This window comes from Chiloscyllium plagiosum, chromosome 7 (assembly GCF_004010195.1).
Source record: "Chiloscyllium plagiosum isolate BGI_BamShark_2017 chromosome 7, ASM401019v2, whole genome shotgun sequence".
In the NCBI taxonomy this organism is placed as follows: domain Eukaryota; kingdom Metazoa; phylum Chordata; class Chondrichthyes; order Orectolobiformes; family Hemiscylliidae; genus Chiloscyllium; species Chiloscyllium plagiosum.
In genome coordinates, this window is record NC_057716.1 from 73794112 (window position 1) to 73813437 (window position 19326).

General features: G+C 40.6%; 1 protein-coding gene across 5 annotated transcripts in view; it reads left to right on the forward strand.

Moving 5' to 3' along the window:
• The window catches only part of nckap5l (NCK-associated protein 5-like), a 657886-nt gene that overhangs the window by 142108 nt on the left and 496452 nt on the right, over positions 1-19326 (forward strand). For all 5 annotated transcript variants that reach the window (XM_043694066.1, XM_043694059.1, XM_043694057.1 and 2 more), the window contains exon 2: positions 4341-4414. In XM_043694066.1, the coding sequence (XP_043550001.1) occupies positions 4347-4414 (68 nt within the window). In that variant the 5' untranslated portion in view covers positions 4341-4346. The remainder of the gene's footprint in view (positions 1-4340; positions 4415-19326) is intronic.

Consider the following 19326-nt stretch of genomic DNA (forward strand, 5'->3'; position numbering starts at 1 on the left):
ATACACATAGACCACATTTCCCTGGATGGAAACATATTCAGTGTAGTCATATTTTGAGAAGAGAAAGTCAAATTGTTACTCAGCTCCTCTTTACATTTGTAAATGGTCCAATCCTCCTTCAGTCTAGTTTCTTGGATCTTTGTGTCCCCCTGCGAGTTTGACTGGCGGCCCCATTTTTGGTGCATAATGAGCACATGTCGCTTGTTCACCATTTTGAGTGCCAAGATGGCCATTTTGCTACTGAAAACTGGTACAAAGTCAGCAAAGACTTCGAACTAGTAAAGTTTGGGAGACAATTTAAATCTGAGCATAGTTTCAAGAATTAAATTCATTTAAACATGTTCTAGAAATGAGAAATGGATATCAATTAAAGTGACTACGAAGCTCTTGACTTTTGTGAAAGCTGAGTTATTTTAGTAATATCATTATTGGAATCAAATGTCGAATTCTTACCTGATTTGGCCTGTTTGTGACTCCAAATTGGGCACCCATTAACTACCTTCTCTAATCACTACTCATTTGGACTCACACCACATTCGCAACACAACATGCAACGAGCAATAAGCCACTGTTTCCCAAACATGTCCCAGTGTGACCCAATTTTGATGCTGAGATTTTATATTATCTCAGGTTATAAATTGGGGCATAGAAAAGATGTTGAGGAGCATGAGGAGGGATCAAGCAGGAAGAATTTGATAGCAAGGTAGGAATTCTACAGTTAAAAATAAGCACACTCACCTATTCATAGATTTGCTTTGGCACAATTGGGCCTCAGCAATCAGTTCATTAGCCAATACTCACAATAACAATCCACAAACATTTAAAGGGGCTTTGTAGTTGTCAGAAATCAGATTGTGCTCAGTGGCAGCTATTGCTGCTTCTGACCTCATGACCCTAAAATCACATCTTGTGACTAATTGGATCACAACTCACAGTTTGGGAAGCCAAGTAATAAGCATTCATTTTACCAGAGACACGCACATCCCAAGAATGAATGAAAACAAGTAAAGTGCTGGTATGAGGACGGAATGAAAATGAGTTTGATGGAGACATCCCTGAAAAGGAATTGCAGCCTTGGCTTGGACAGAGAGTGTTCTGCAATATGGACAAGGATGAACAATGTATTCTTCTGCAGCACTCCCTTTGATGCTGTGACAGTGATGAATGAATCAATGATCTTATAACTGTTTATTATGCTATGGGTCATGGGGAGAAATTTTCAGATGATTTCTCCTGTTTTAAAGAAGTGTTTTGACTCAATTGAGTTTTGTGACTCTAAAACACTGATGAAAGACGTTTTCTTAAAAGTTTAAAGTAAAAGAGAGAATAGATGTTTATTTCACAACAACCAATACCACCCACTCAGATATGTCAGACACACATGCAAATGAAGAAAGTGTTTTCAACAGAGATAGCATTTCTAAATAGTCCAACGATTTACTGCTAAACTTGGATCTTTTAATAGAGGTTTGAAACATTGCAGGCCTACTAATTCACTTTAGTGCCATGTTAAGAAATAGGAGTGGAAGTGTCTAATGATGAAATTCAATGATTTATTGCTGTCAGTATGTTATTGGCTTTGCATCACTACAGGTACAGCCAAACTGCTATACTGAGGATCTGATTTGGTTCTTCACATTGGTTGGTAAAAAGTCATCCCACGTTTTAGCCTGTTAAGTGGATTTTAAGCAGGATTCTTTCTTTGCTGGATCATATGCCTGTGTATTGAGTCTTCTTGTCCTCCAGACTGAGAGGCTAATATGTGTTGTTAATATTGCTTTTATTACAATCAAACTGATTTTTTACAAGTAACCAGGTATCTGTTTTTCCAGGATCCATACAAATGATCCCTGATGCTTTGAGTGCTGTACAGAATAGGTCTTAAAATTCAGCCATGAATTGCTTTGTGATAGAATTAATTTCTTTATTCTTTTATTCGTTCACGGGATGTAGGTCTAGTTATTTGGGCATTTATTGTCAATCCCTAGTTGCCCTTGGGAAGGTAGTGAATTGCTGTAATCTATGTGCTGTAGGTTGACCTAATTGCCATTAGGATGGGAATTCCAGGATTACTGAAGGAACAATGATATATTTTAAAGTCAGGATGATGAGTTAGCTTGATGAGAACTTGCAGTGGTGGTGCCCTTGTCCCTTTATTTGATGGTAGTTGTGAGTTTAAAAGGTGCTGTCTAGAGATCCTTGCCAAATTCCTGCAGTGCATCTTATAGTTGGTACATTTTGCTGTGACTGTGCATGGATGATGGAAGGAGTGAATGTTTATGAATGTGGTGGCACATAAATAGGCTGCTTTTTTTTTCTGGATGATGCCAAGCTTCATGAGTATTGATGGGGCTGCAATCATCCAGAAAAGTGTGGAGTATTCCATCAAACTCCTGACTTGTGCCTTGTAGATGGTGGACAGGCTTTGGAGAGTCAGGAAGTGACTTACTCACTGCAATATTCCTAGCCTTTGACCTGGACTATTAGATATTTTGTTTCTATGGCTAGTCCAGTTCAGCTTTTGCTCAATGGTAACCCCCCAGCCTTCAGGATATTGGCAGGGTGGGGGCGGTTCAGCAAAAGCAATGCCATTGAATGTCAAGGAATGATGATTTGATTTTCTCTTCCCGGACATGGTCATTGTCTGTAAATTATATTGCACAAATGCTACTTGCCACTTGTCAGCTAAAACCTGGATATTACCTTTAAAACCAGGTTTTAAAGTGTTTGTTTCAGTGTCTGAGGAAGCGCAAATTGAGTGTTGAACATTATGCAATCATCAGCGAACTAATCTTATCATGGAGGGAAGCCTGTTACAGATGAAGCAACAGAAGTTGATGGGCCGAGAACACTATCCTAAGGAAACTCATGCAGAGATGTCTTCGAGCTGAAATGACTGACCTCCAACAACCACAACTCACCTCCTTTCAACCAATGAAGTTGCCATATGAATTCCCATTTTGCTGCAGCTCTTTGATGGCACATTTGGCTAAATGTTGCCTTTGGTTATTTTTATTCACTTATGGGGTATGGGCATCACCAGCAAGACTGGGTACTTATTGCCCATCCCTAATTGTCTTTGAATTGTTTTGCTCCCTATAGCACTTCAGAGGGCAGGCAAAAGCCAACCACTTTGCTGCGAATTTGGAGTTGCTCATCAGTAAAATCTCATAATGGACATTGATGTCAAGGGCAGTTACGCTCGTGTCCCCTACTTTCAGTTCAAACATTTTTTTCTGAATTTAAATCTCTTGTGTACTCTGTTTTACCTTTATACCGATCAGTCTGGACTGTGTATATTTAGCAAATGTTTGTACAGAAGTTAGCGTGGTTATGCTGACATTTACTAATATCCCACTGAGCAAGATAGCTAACCATTCATTTTCAGAGGTCACTACCTTGTTTTTTAATGTTGTAGTGGTTTGCTGGAAGTTATATCATCACATAAACTCAAAGCAACTCAAAGTAAATGGTCATGTTCGTTGTTGTGATCTGTGTGGCACTCAAGTGATGGTCTAATCGACATAACATGTTGGATTTAATGAGTCTAGTTGAAAGGCCAAATTCAGAAAGAGAGGATCAGAGTTAATATTTAATCTTTCATGAGAACTGGAAATGCAATAGGATTTAAGGAAGTGGAAGTGGGGAGGATAGAAAGCAGAGCAAAAGGGAAGACGGAAGAGGTTTAATGACAGAGCTGCAGGCTGAAAGAAGTGGCGATGAGGCAAACAAAGAAACAGGGGGAAGAGAAGATGCCGAGAAAACATCTTGCATGCTGCTGAAAAGCAAAAACAAGAGAAAAACTGAAACTTGCAAAGAAAGAGAAATACGATGTGGAGAGAACTTGTTCAACACAGCTTTACATCCAGAAGGCCATTAGTGTCTAATCGAAAGACGAGGTGCTATTCTTCGAATTTGCATTGACCTTCATTGCAGGGAAACTATTGAGGGAGTATTGTAGAGAATGAAATTGTTGATATATTTTGAACATAGTCCATTTGTATTCATATTAAAATAATATCTTTACACTTCACCAAATCCTCAAGCCTGAACTATAATTTGCTGTATATTGCATCAAGTGAACTCAATCAACATTGTCCAGTTAATGAGTGTAAAGTAGCTATCTTGCAGGGAGACATTAATTTTACGCCTCTAATTAAAACAAGTTTCCAGCTATCTAATACATGAAGCACAGTTTAGGATGCTCCCACCCCTCTTCCTGCTTGAAAGAGGATGTTATTGAGATGAATAATGAGGAATGAGAATCCATCAACTGAAGTTATTTATTGAAAATTATACTTTCATGATTTAAGAAAAAAATCTTTAAATTTTTATTTCAGGATCACATGGATTCAAATAAACATGTACAAGAGTTGCGTAAACAGTTGGAAGAATCACAAAAGAATGTTCAGAAGTAAGTAAGAGAATGATATTTGAAAACAACTGATATTTGTATAGTACAGATCACACACACAAAGTCTCTGAGCATTTCACAAGGATAATGTGTAAAGAGCAAAAAAATGAAGGTGCCCAGAGGGCAAGAAAGGAAATAAATGGTATGCAGAGAAACATAGATTTGGAACTGAGCAAGTGGGAAGCAAGGTAGTGATAGAATTTTGGTCACAATTCCGGAAGTCAGTGAAAATGAGTTATAATAGGACTTATGTTTTAATTTTATATGAGGCTGTAACATTCTGAACAATTTGAAGCTTGGGATAATGTAAATGCAGAAGCCAAAAAATATCATAAAAGACTGCCTGATGGGTGATTAAGCACATGCACAAGGTTTCAAAAGAGAAGAAGAGTAGAGAAGAAAATGGTGAATCATCTGGAATTAAATTTAAAAAACACTCTTGTTAGCAGGAGAAGCTGAGCTTAGAATTGGGAAGCACTCTATAGATGTTTCGCCTTGCCTAACATCTCATCATTTAAGTAAACTGTGTTGTGAATGAAGCATTTTACCACTCGCCCTCAGTTTGGATTCTCAGTCTCTCATGGAGCAGCTGTGATGCAGAGATTGACAGTTGAACATGGAATTGGCAGGAACAAAAATTTGGATATACAAGGAATTTGAGGATGCACATGCAGCGGAGATTGAGTCCTTAATTTGGAGTATATCATGGTCTATTAGTACTTCATATTTGATGCCTTAAATAAGGATAAATGGAATGTGATTGAAAGAAAAAGTTTGTTGTGGAATAGAGAAATTCAGTACTCTGGATTCTCAGGTTGCTCTTTGAGTATTCTTAGGGATGAGTTTGAACTAAATGTGAGCACAAGATCCACTTTCTTGCACAATTTTTTTGATAGTCACTTGGTTGTATAGAAATTGAGTATTGTGAAAAAAAGACATGCTGTCAAAGGTTTTTGTCTTACAATCAACAGGAGAGATGTAGGAATACCAAATTTCTAAGGGAGCAATAATTTATATTGAGCCACAGAGTCATACAGCACAGAAAAGGCCCTTCAGCTCATTGAGTCTCCACCAACAAAAACTACAATAAAAGGTGTGCTAATCCCAATTTCCTGCACTTGTCCCATATCCTTGAATGTTATAACAGTTCAAGTGCTCATCCAAATATTTTTTAAAGGTTGTTAAGTTTCTAGCCTCCACAATGTTTCCAGGCAGTGCATCCCAGATTACCATCACCCTCTGAGTAAAACGGTTTTTCTTCCTATCCTCTCTGAATTTCCTGCCCCTTACCCTAAAACTATGCCCCTTCATGATTGACCCCACAACAAAGGGAAAGAGCACCTCGCTGTTCACCTTGTCCTTTCCCCTCTTAAACCTATACACCTCAATCATGATCCCCCCACTGCACCCAGTCTTTCTCTGCTTGAAAGAAACCAATCCTAGCTTATCGAGTCTATCATAGAGTCATAGAGATGTACAGCATGGAAACAGACCCTTCGGTCCAACACGTCCATGCCGACCAGATATCCCAACCCAATCTAGTCCCACCTGCCAGCACCTGGCCCATATCTCTCCAAACCCTTCCTATTCATATACCCATCCAAATGCCTCTTAAATATTGCAAATGTACCAGCCTCCACCACATTCTCTGGCAGCTCATTCCATACACGTACCACCCTCTGTGTGAAAAAGTTGCCACATAGATTTCTTTTATATCTTTCATCTCTCACCTTAAACCTATGCACTCTAGTTCTGGACTCCCCGATCCCAGGGAAAAGACTTTGTCTATTTACCCTATCCATGCCCTTCATGATTTTGTAAACCTCTATAAGATCACTCATCAGCCTCCGATGCTCCAGGGAAAACAGCCCCAGCCTGTTTAGCCTCTCCCTATAACTCAAATCCTCCAATTCTGGCAACATCCTTGTAAATCTTTTCTGAACTCTTTCATGTTTCACAACATCTTTCCGATAGGAAGGAGACTAGAATTGCACGCAATGTTCCAACAGTGGCCTAACCAATGTCCTGTACAGCCGCAACATGACCTCCCAACTCCTGTACTCAATACTCTGACCAATAAAGGAAAGCATACCAAACACCTTCTTCACTATCCTATCAACCTGTGACTGCACTTTCAAAGAGCTAAGAACCTGCACTCCAAGGTCTCTTTGTTCAGCAACACGCCCTAGGACCTTACCATTAAGTGTATAAGTCCTGCTAAGATTTGCTTTCCCAAAATGCAGCACCTCGCATTTATCTGATTTACACTCCATCTGCCACTTCTCAGCCCACTGGCCCAACTGGTCCTGATCCTGTTATAATCTGAGGTAACCCTCTTCGTTGTCCACTGCACCTCCAACTTTGGTGTTATCTGCAAACTTACTAACTGTACCTCTTATGCTCGCATCCAAATCATTTATGGTAAATGACAAAAAGTAGAGGACCCAGCACCGATCCTTGTGGCACTCCACTGGTCACAGGCCTCCAGTCTGAAAAACAATGCTCCACCACCACCCTCTGTCTTCTACCTTTGAGCCAGTTCTGTATCCAAATGGCTAGTTCTCCCTGTATTCCGTGAGATCTAAACTTGCTAACCAGTCTCCTGTGGGGAACCTTGTCGAACTTACTGAAGTCCATATAAATCACATCTACTGCTCTGCCCTCATCAATCCTCTTTGTCACTTCGTCAGAAAACTCAATCAAATTTGTGAGACATGATTTCTCATGCACATCCCTAATCAATCCTTGCCTTTCCAAATACATGTACATCCTGTCCCTCAGGATTCCCTCCAACAACTTGCCCACCACCGACGTCCAGCTCACTGGTCTATAATTCCCTGGCTTGTCCTTACCACCCTTTTTAAACAATGGCACCACATTAACCAACCTACAGTCTTCTGGCACCTCACCTGTGACTATCGGTGATACAAGTATCTCAGCACAAGGCCCAGCAACCACATTTCTAGCTTCCCACAGAGTTCTCAGGTACACCTGATCAGATCCTGGGGATTTATCCACCTTTACCCGTCTCAAGACATCCAGCACTTTCTCCTCTGTAATATGGACATTTTGCAAGATGTCACCATCTATTTCCCTACAGTCTATATCATCCATTTCCTTTTCCACAGTAAATACTGATGCAAAATACTCATTTAGTATCTCCCCCATTTTCTGCATCTCCATACAAAGGCTGCCTTGCTGATCTTTGAGAGGCCCTATTCTCTCCTTAGTTACCCTTTTGTCCTTAATGTATTTGTAAAAACTCTTTGGATTCTCCTTAATTCTATTTGGCAATGCTATCTCATGTCCCCTTTTTGCCCTCCTGATTTCCTTCTTAAGTATACTCCTACTTCCTTTATACTGTTCTAAGGATTCACTTGATCTATCCCATCTATACCTTACATATGCTTCCTTCTTTTTCTTAACCAAACCCTCAATTTCTTCAGTCTTCCAGCATTCCCTATACCTACCATTTCTGAAGGCTTCCCATTTTCCAGCCATCCCTTTACTTGCGAACATCTGCCCCCAATCAGCTTTTGAAAGTTCTTGCCTAATACCGTCAAAATTGGCCTTTCTCAAATTTAGAACTTTAGCTTTTAGATCTGGTCTATCCTTTTCCATCATTATTTTAAATCTAATAGAATTATGGTCGCTGGCCCCAAAGTTCTCCCCCACTGACAACACAGTATCCCATACACTTTTTAACTATCTTATTCAAACGCTCCTTTGACTTCAGGGATTTGTGAATAATTACCCCAAGATCCCTCTGTTCTTCTAATTATTCCCTCATCTTGTTTCTTCTTCCAAAATGCATCACCTCGCACTTATCAGAGTTCAATACCTTTTATCACTGCTCTGCCCATCTGATCAACCCATTGATATTTTCTTGCAAGCACACCCATCATCTTCCCTGTTAACTACCCTACCAATCTTGGTGTCATCTGCAAACTTGCTTAAGATTCCACCACATTTTCATCTATATCATTTATGTATATTATGACCAATAAGGTCCCAGTACTGATCTTTGTGGTACATCGCAGTACACTAGCCTCCAGTCACTCAATCAACCTTTTACCACAACCCCTTTTGTCCCCTTACAAAGCCAATTTCTAGGCCATCTCACCAAGTTTCCCTGAATTCCACCTGCGTTAACCTTTTCAATCAGTATTCCAAATGGGACCTTGTCAAACGCTTTGCTAAAATCCAGGTAAAATACTTCCACTGAACTTCCCTCAACCCTCAATACCCCACAGTTTTGATCACGTTTTTGAAATATTCTAACAGATTTGTTTGGCATGACCTCCCTCTGATAAAGCTATGCTGACTACTCCTAATTCATTCATGCTTTTCCAAATGGATATTAATTCTCTCTCCTTCAGAAGTTTCTCCAACAGTTTCCCAATCTTGGGTGAGAAGCAAAGGACTGATGAGTTGGCAGGTAGATGTTGTTTGATACATTACCATGGAGAATGCAGCAAGTTACAATGACTGTGAAGCTTTTGTTTAAATTCGAAAAAGGCAAATGCATCAGGGAGAGTGTTTCCCAAGCTTTTGTTTAATTGAGAAGGCACCAAGTCTGCACACTGTTTCATGGCATGGGCTGGGTTATTAGGTTAGCAAAGGTTATTTCAGAGGTATGAAGAAAGTGTTGTTTGAAATAGCTTGGGGAAAAAAAAAGACAAAAGAGAAGGTCAGTAGATGAGCAGTGGCAGACATTTGAATTGATATTTCATAATGCTTAGCAAAGCTTTATTCCAGTTTAAAATAAGAACTCAAACAAAAGAATGAACCAATAGTTATCAAGGGCACATAGGGACTGTATCCAATCAAAATGAAGGAGAAAATTGATTCTGAATGTAAATTGGCAAGAAATAGAAGGAAATAAAAATCTTCTTCAGATAAAGGACATAGAAACGTAGAAAATAGGAGCAGGTGTAGGCCATTTAGCCCTTTGAACCTGCTCCCCCATTTGTTATGATCATGGTTGATCATCTAGCTCAATAGTCTGTTCCTCCTTTTCTCCCATAACCCTTGGTCTCTTTAGCCCCAAATGTTATTTCCAACTCCTTCTTGCAAACATACAATGTTTTGGCCTCGACTGATTCAGTGTAGTGAATTCCACAGGTTCACCACTGTCTGGGTGAAGGAATTCATTGTCATCTCAGCCCTAAACAGTCTACCCCGTATCTTTAGAGTGTGATCCCAGGTTCTGGGCTCCTCATCATTGGAACATCGTTCCTCTCTCCAGTCCTGTTAGAGTTTACCAGTTTCTATGAGATACCTCCTCAGTCCAGCAAATATAACCCTTACCAATTCAACCTCTTTTTTGTGCATCAATCCTGCCATCCCAGGAATCAATTTGGTAAAACCTCATTGCATCCCCTTTTTATCATGAATATCTTTCCTCAAACAGGGAGACCAAAACAGAACTCAATATTTCTGGATTTGGTCTCACCAAGGCCCTGTATAATTGCAGCAAGACATCCTGCTTCTGTACTCAAATCCTCTCTTTAAAAATGCCAACATACCATTTGCCTTCTTGACCACCAATCACATTTGTATCAGAGTCAAAAAGTGTGGTGCTGGAAAAGCATCCAAGAAGGAGGCAAGTTGACGTTCTGAGCATAAGCTCTTCATCAGGAATGTAGGGGGTGGAGAGGCAAAGGGGTCGAGAGATAAATGGGATGAGGGTGAGGCTGGGGGAAGGTAGCTAGGAAAGCAATAGGTAGATTGGGATGGGGGTGATGGTGATAGGTCGGGGTGGAGGGTGGACCATATAGGTGGGAAAGAAAATGGACAAAGGACATTTCAAGAGGGGGTGTTGATTTGAAGGGTTGGATCTGGGATAAGGTAGGGGAAGGGAGATGAGGACATTGGTGAAATCAACATTGATTCCGTGTGGTTGGGGGGTTCCAAGGCGGAAGATGAGGTGTTCGACCTCCAGTTGTTGGGTGGCTAGGATTTGGCATTGGAGGAGGTCCCGGACTTGCATGTCGTTGGCGGACTGGGAGGGGGATTTGAAGTGGTCAGCCACGGGATGGTGGGGTTATTTGGTGTGTGTATCCCAGAGATGTTCTCTGAAACATTCTGCAAGTTGGCATTCTGTCTCCGCAGAGTAGAGGAGACCACATCAAAAGCAATGGATATGATAATTGAGGTGTTTGGATGTACAGGAAAATCTCTGCCAGATGTGGAAGGATCCTTTGAGACCTTGGATGGAGGTGAGGAAGGAGGTGTGGACGCATGTTTTACACCTCTTGTAGTGGCAAGGGACAGTGCCGGAGTGGAGGGTGAGTTGGTGGGGGATGTGGATCTAACAAGGGAGTCATGGACGGAATAGTCTCTGTGAAAGGCTGAAAGAGGTGGGGAGGCAAGTATATCTCTAGTGGTGGGGTCTGACTGTAGGTGGTGGAAATGGCATAAGATGATGCGATGTATACAGAGATTAGTGGGGTGGAAGGTGAGGACCGGGAGGTCTGTCCTTGTTGCGGTTGGAGGGGTGGGGTTCAAGGACAGAGGTGTAAGAAGTGAAGGAGTTGTACTGGAGGGTATTGTTTAGAACATGGGGAGGTAAATTGTGGTCCTTGAAGAAGGAGGCCATCTGGAATGTTCTAGGGTTGAAATGATCCTCTTGGGAGAGGATGCGGCAGAGGCGGAGGAATTGGGAGCAAGGGATAGCATTCTTACGGGTGTGGGGGGGTGTGTGTGGTGCGTTGAGGTAGTCTAGGTAACTGTGAGGGTTGGTGGGTTTGAAGTGGATGTCCATGTTGAGTCGGTTGCCGGAAATGGAGATGGAGAGGTCCAGGAAGGCGGGAGGGGGAGGGGGGTGTCCGAGATGGTGAACTTGATGTCAGGGTGGGAGGTGTCTGTGAAGTTGATGAACTGTTCAACCTCCTCATGGGAGCATTTCGTGGCGCCGACAGAGTCATCAACGTAGCGGAGGAAAAGGTAGGGAATGGTGCCTGTGTGACTGTGGAAGATGGACTGTTCCATGTACCTGATGAAGATGCAGGCATAGCTGGGACCCATGTGGATGCCCATGGCTACCATTTGGTACAAAGCATCTGCAGTCCTCACTTTCTCCCTGCTGCATTTGTATGCATACCTTTACCGACTGGTCTCCAAGGACACCCAAGTCTCACTACATATTTCCCTCTCTCAATTTATAGCTGTTCCGATAATAATTCACCTTCGTGCTTTTGCTCCCAAAATGGTTCAACTCACAATTATCCACAATATATTGCATCTGCCATGCATTTATTCACTCTCTAAGTTTGTCCCAATCAGTCTGAAATATCTTTGCATCCTCCTCACAGCCCATCTTCTAATCCAGCATTATACTGTCTGCAAGTTTCGAAATATAATACTTAGTTCCCTCATCCAAATCATTCATATATTGTGTATAGCTGAGGAGCTAGCACTGATCCCTATGCTTGCCATTCAGAAAAAGATCTGTTTATTCCCATTTTTTTGTTTTCTATTTGCCAGTTTTCTAACCATTACACCCAAACGCATGTTCTTTAAATATACATACTAACATTTTATATGGGACTTTTGTCGAAAGCTTTGTGAAAGTTGAAGTAAACATTGCTTGTCACATCCTTGAAGAATTCCATTAGATTTGTCAAGCATAATTTCCCTTTTGCAACCAAAGTAAAAATATTAAGTTTCTCACTCCACAAATGCTGCCAGTATTGCTGAGTTTTCCAGCATTCTCTCTGTTTGTTTCAGTCCTCCCATCATTAATCTGCACTGATTTTACATCAATGTGCCCTCAGTAATTTGTTGAAAATGTGGTGCTGGAAAAGCACAGCAGGTCAGGCAGCTTCTGAGGACCAGGAGAGTTGATGTTTCGGGCAAAAGCCCTTCATCAGGAATGAGGCTGTGAGCTGAGGGGGTGGAGAGATAAATGGGAGGGGGTTGGGGCTGGGGAGAAGATAGCTGAGATGTGATAGTTAGATGGAGCTGGGGCTAATGGTGATAGGTCAAAGAAGAGAGTGGAGTGGATAGGTGGGAAGGAAGATGGACAGGTAGGACAGGTCATGAGGGTGATGCTGAGTTGGAAGGTTGGATCTGGGATAAGGCGGAGGGAGGAAAATGAAGAAACTGATCAAATCCACATTGATGCCATGGGGTTGGAGGGTCCCGAAGCAGAAGATGAGGTGTTTTTCCTCCAGGTGTGGGGTGGTTAGGGAGTGGTGATGGAGGAGGCCCAGGACCTGCATTCCTTGGCAGAGTGGGAAGGGTAGTTGAAGTGGGGTTGGTTGGTGCAGGTGTCCTGGAGATGTTCTCTGAAATGCTCTGCGAGTCAGCATCCTGTCTCCCCAGTGTTGAGAAGACGCATCGGGAACAACGGATACAGTAAATGACATGTGTGGAAGTGCAGGCGAAACTTTGATGGATGTGGAAGGCTCCTTTGGGGAGTTGAGGTGGGAGGTGTGAGTGAAGGCTTTGCAATTCTTATGGCAGGGCAAGGTGCTGGGAGAGGAGGATGAGTTGGTGTGGGGGGGTGCATGAACCTGACAAGGTAGTCGTGGAGGGAATGGTCTTTGCGGAAAGTGGATAGGAGTGGGGAGAGAAATTTATCTCTGGTGGTAGAGTCCGTTTGTATGTAGCGGAAATGGCAGAGGTTGATGCGATGTATACGGAAATTGGTGGGGTGGAAGGTGAGGACCAGAGGAGTTCTGTCCTTGTTGCAGTTGGAGGGGTGGGGTTCGAGGGCAGAGGTGCAGGAAGTGGGTGAGATGCGCTGGAGGGCATCATCGACTACTTGGGAGGGGAAATTGCTGTCTTTGAAGAAAGAAGCCATCTGGTGTGTTCTGTAGTGGAACTGGTCCTCCTGAGCGCAGATGCAGCAGAGGCGAAGGAAGTGGGAATAAAGGATAGCATTTTTACAGGAAGCAGGGTGGGAGGAAGAGTAGTCCAGGTAGCTGTGGGAGTCAGTGGGTTTGTCGAAGGTATCAGTATTGAGTTAGTCAATGTTGATGGAGATGGAGAGGCCCAGGAAGGGGAGGGAGGTATGAGAGATAGTCCAGGTGAATTTTAGGTTGGGTGGAATGTGTTGGTGAAGTTGATGAACTGTTCAATCTCCTCGTGGGAGCAAGAGGTGGTGCCGATGCAGTCATCAATGTCGCAGAGGAAGAGGTCGGGAATGGTGCCGGTGTAACTATGGAAGATGGACTCTTCCACATAACTGACAAAGAGACAGGCATAGCTGAGGTCCATGCTGGTGCCCATGGCTACCCCTTTCGTCAGGAGGAAGTAGCAGGATTCAAAGGAGAAATTGTTGAGGGTGAAGACCAGTTCAGCCAAATGAATGAGTGTGTCAGTGGAAGGGTACTGGTGGGGATGTCAGGAGAGGAAGAAACGGAAAGCTTGGAGGCCTTCATCATGGTGGATGGAGGTGTATAGGGACTGGCTGTCCATGGTGAAGTTGAGGCATGGGGGGGCCAGGGAAACAAAGGTCTTGGATGAGGTAGAGGGCATGGGTGGTGTTCCGAACATATGTGGGATATTCTTGGATCAGGGTGGATAGGACAGAATTGAGGTATGTGGAGATGAGTTTGGTCTACCTATGGCACTCTCAGCTACCTTCCCCCAGCCCCAGCCCCCTCCCATTTATCTCACTACCCCCTCAGCTCACAGCCTCATTCCTGATGAATGGCTCTTGCTCAAAATGTCAACTCTCCTGCTGCTCAGATGCTGCCTGACCTGCTGTGCTTTCCCAGCACCACACTCTCAACTCCACAGCATCTGCAGTCCTCACTTTCGCCCAATTTGCTGAAAATATCTATCATGAACTTTGGCTTAATGTTGTATGAATTTGAGCATCTGGAATAATTGAAGGTATAAAGCTATAATTTTTAATTGAAATTAGATTTTCTTAACAAATGATCATTATGTAATGTATGTGATTATAATTTTATTTCTCATTGGCAATGAATGCATGTTTTTTCAGCCACAAACACAGCTCATAGTTCATTTTTGTTGTTTGATCTTATTTTGAATAATGTTCAGACATTTGAAGCCTGTAAATCAGTTATCATGGAATGAAGGGACAATTCATTTCAGATAGAATTATATGATAAGGCAAAATATTGCCACAATATATGAGAAATAAAAGGTGACAGTAACCTTGGTAAAGCAGTTACATATGAAACAATTCTAATTTATTTCTTCCACGTTGAGTAATGAAATGTCACCATTCACATCTTAACTTTTAATAAAGACAAATCAATCTCAAAAAGCTTTCGATGTTACATAATCGAGTGTTGGTTATTAAAACAACCCACTGAGGAATACATGCTTTACAAGTATATCAAAATTCTTAATACAGGGGTTTAAGCAACATATCATTGTTTAAATGTGAGCTGACAATATTCTGTAGAATAAAAACAGCATGTAATATAAATTATAACCACATATCTTTAAGAACAAAATCTCTTTTGGATATTTTGAGGCTTTTAAAATATTAGAAACATTTTGTTGTTGACTTTAATTAATGGCTTTTTTTGGAACAGGTTTTAGTTGAGCTCTGACTTTTACAGCTTTGGTCTTTTATTGCAATAATATTTTAACAAGAATAGTTTTATTTTCATTCCAGGAACAAAGGTTGTTTCATGCAATTTTCTCTTTTGGTTTACTTGTTCACATCCCTATACTTAAAAGAATAGGGTCCCTTTCAGCACAGCAATGTAAAACTGCTTACAAACCATTAACAAACATAAAAAGATATATGGCTGAAGGCCTCTAAGGAACATTGCAAAACACTACATATACAGGGGTGCTACTAGAATGTCTGTAGCCAGACAGATGTCCTGATAAATCAGCCCACAGTATTTCTCAGGCTTTATTATTCTGAGGATTTGTGGTTGGCTGATGATTGTAACCATTGGGTCATTGGTCATTGAACCTGACATTGAACGATAGGGTTGAGTTTGCTTTGAGCAAGCTAATAAAATCAAGAACACAAATCTTGAATGGTTAGCTTTGCAGGCATAATAGAAACCCATGTGGGTTTATAACAAGCACACAGAGCTAGCTATACCTCAAAATGAAGTCATAGTACAGGTAGAAAATGTTTATCTGATGCCACATTTCACTTAAAGAATGTCAAGTTTATTTTTTGAGAACGTAGGTACGTTCTTTTTTTCCCCGTGAAGTTACATCTGTTACGCAACATTGAAATTTACCATAGAATCCACAAGTAGGAGGGCTAATTATTTTATAGTATGTTTTTAGGACTTCGTTCAAATGGTTGGTCTGAATGAGTCTAGCCTTCAACTTGTGTCGTACATTGTAAGTATAGGTAATCGTTCACTTATTCAAAACCCATGTTACTTTAGCAGTACTAAGAATTTCTGATGTATTCCCATATTGATGAGATGAGAAAAGCCCAAGGGAACACAAAACATTTGCAGAATCTGAGCTACAGTGATCCAGTTTTTTCAACTATAACCCTTGGAAGTCTACATTTGTTTAGATCTAAATGTTCCCATGCCTTGATTTAAATAGGCACAGTACTCTGTGAGATTTCGGCTTTGTGGAGTTAAAGAATATTTTAATAATTGATTTAGGTGAATAGTTGCCTTTTAAAATGTTGTGAATGTATTATTTAATAGTCTATAGTTATTTTGACACCTAATTTTGGGGAAGTAATTTTTAGTTGATGAAATAAGCGCAGGTAAATACAAATTTTAAATGTACCAGTACATTTTTTTTCAGAAAAATGGTACTTAACGTGGTGAATGGCGCAAATAAAATTCATACATTACTGTTTAACAAATTATAAATGACTTTCAACATTTGTTCTCATTCATGTTATCTATCTTTTGTCTTAGAGCAGCTCACTTCCTTTCTATGTACGTCTTTAGCAGCATTCTCATTTTAAAAACCATCTGCTATAGTGCAACTTCTAGAAAATGTCTTCTTTAAAACAAGTTGTGTTCCATCAGAAAGCTTTACAAAAAGGTTTCTATTGAATTTAGAGTAAAGAGCTCTTAAAGAGAAATACTGATTGTGGTTCCAACTGATTATAGTCGAACTAAAATGAACTGTGACTATCTTGAAATATAGAATTTTATTTAATTGACCCATTAAAGGAATTTTAAAATGTTAATATATTCTAATTGTTGGACTTAAACATAGTAATACCTCACAACATCATAATGTGCTTTATCAAGTACAATGATGTGAAAAGACCACAAGATTGTTGATGTGAAATTGAATGAAATGTAGAGGGAGTTTATATGTTCAATTGTATTTTCATGGAGTTTTTTTTAATGTTGTCACAGAGATTGAGATATTTTCTTTAAAATAGAATGAATGTTCCACACTATTAGGTAATGCAATATTTTGAAGCAGGTAGACCGATCCCCAGTAGAGAAAGGACAATGTATGGGTCAAGATCATCCAACATTAAATTCTGACATTGATATAGAAGTGAATCAGAATTTCATTTAGAACAAAAAGGATGTAATGTATTAAATTGGAAGGCGGCCAGAAACCCAACAGAATAGTCTGCATGTAAATACGAGGCTGGAGACAGCATGTCGTGGCCTGGGCAGGAGAAGCAAGGCTGGCAAAGCCCAAACCTCCTTGCAGAGCCTGAGGGACATTGCTGCTCCTCCTAATCCACAAGACTATCACAGCAAATGTTACGCTTTCTTGGAATTTTCTCACAAATGTCTTCCATGTGAGTGTTCTTAGCAAAGTTAGAGCAAATGATGGAAATGTCTTGGGAAAACTGTACAATGCTTCATGCATTTCATTTGCCACACCTTTCTCATTAATCAGGGGATGTGGGGTGGGGAAACAGGCAAATTCAGTCCCACGTATTTTAAATAATAAATATTTATTTGGTGCATGGAAAAAATGGTCAATTAATATTTTATTCCCTAAAACTAACTTCAGACATGTACATCTTAAGACATGATTGATCTTCAGATAAGTCACAACCTTCTTTTTCTTTCCTTGCTGAACCTTGGGAGGAGCACCGTCTTTGCTTCTCATTGAAGAAAATGAATCTACATGTAGCAGTCAAAGATTTCTCTGTGCAGAGGTGCTGGATGCTGGAGCATTTCCTGTGAGGTGCTGCCACTGATAGACTGTTATATATTCAAATCAGAGAAATACAATGGATATTGGTTCATGAGCATGAGTTTCTTATTGGTTATGGGAAAACCCTTTTTATCTCTTTTATCATTTTTATACACATTATTCATAGAAGTGGAATCTAGACCAGCTCCTTTTAAACTTCCCATTATTCTTACCACATAGCTAGCATCTTGTTTATCTATTGTCAACCTCTATACTTTATTGTCAGACTAAGTTCTGATAGAACAAGTCAGCTTAACAATTGTGCATACTCTTGTTTGTCTAAAACATGAATAGTTATTTTGAAATGCAATAAGAAAATTCAAGTTATTCATGCTTATTGGATAGATTTTTAAAAATAATTTATTTGCCTCCTCAAAGAATTCCAGTGGACTTATGAGGCATGACCTATTGCTTCAAAAATACGCTGACTATCCCCTTATCGGTAATATACGCTTTAGATTAACACTAATTATATTCCATAATGGGCTCTCAGGCATTTCCTCCCCTACAGCTTTGTTGGAATAACTGGTCTGTAATTCCCTAATTCATCTCTCATTTTGTTCTTAAATGTTGGGTCTACATTTCTTTCAAATCGCCAATGTTTCTGCTGTATTCATAGATTTGCTAATGAAATAAAATGAAGAGTTTTCCTTATTTGGAAAACACTAAACCATTGTCATGAAAACAATGTTGACCAGAAAACCCAAATTTATTTTCTACGATGTCTCCATATTGTCCAAGTTCTCTGCCATATGTGATGTCTGTCTCCAGAGTGTTCAGCCTAGGTTTAGTACAGAGTTGCCTTCGGAAAACATCCTTAAAAAAACACACGCACATGCAACTATCCTGTCATCTGTTTCACTTTCAGCCTTTTGCCATTCTCTAGCCATCTGGCCAATATTATCAGTTTGTTCAGTGCCATGAGAGCTTTATGGTATGAACCTGGACCCACTAAGAAACTCTTAAGAAAGCAACATGTTTATCCCATTACAGTAGATTGAATTGAATTGAATTGAATTGGGGCCTCAGACTTGAAAGCAATTTTCAGCAACCAGTGTTTGTTCCATTTGTCAGTGGCTTTCCTGGTCATGCTTCAACAGAAACAGCAACAGTAGAGCTGAATGACAACACCACAACAAAACAAAAACAGATTTATAGCTAATATATCTGTTCAGTACAGAAATTTGAATCTCCAGGCATTGCACAAAAATGTAAAGAAAAATGGATGCAAGAAAAAGACAATATTGATGAGAGTGACAAAAAGAAACATGCTCGCTCTTGAGGATAGTCTTCAATGAGTTGAAATGGATAGAATGTTTTGGAATGATATCCAGTTTTGGGGTCTAGGTGGCTGCGGATGAACAGTCTTGAGGTGAATCTCTACACTTTGGAAGCAAGTCATTCAGCCCATTCACAGAGCACTATAATCCTGCATTTCCCATGGTCAATCCACCCAGCCTGCACATCCCTGGACACGATGGGCAATTTGACATGGCCAATCCACCTAACCTGCACATCTTTGGACTGTGAAAGGAAACCAGAACACTTGATGGGAATCCACACAGACACAGGGAGAATATGTAAACTCTCACAGTCATCCCAGGCTGGAATTGAACCTTGGTCCCTGATGGTAAGAAGCAACCATGCTAACCACTGAGTCACCATGCCAAACAATACCATCTTACAGCAAGTTGCAGCATGGTTTAGAAGTCGACTGAAATACAAGAAATTGTAGGTAGATAAGTAGGGTAGATTTAGATGGGCATCTCACGGATTGGAGAAAAGTTGAAAGTGATGTTTCCCAGGAATTGATG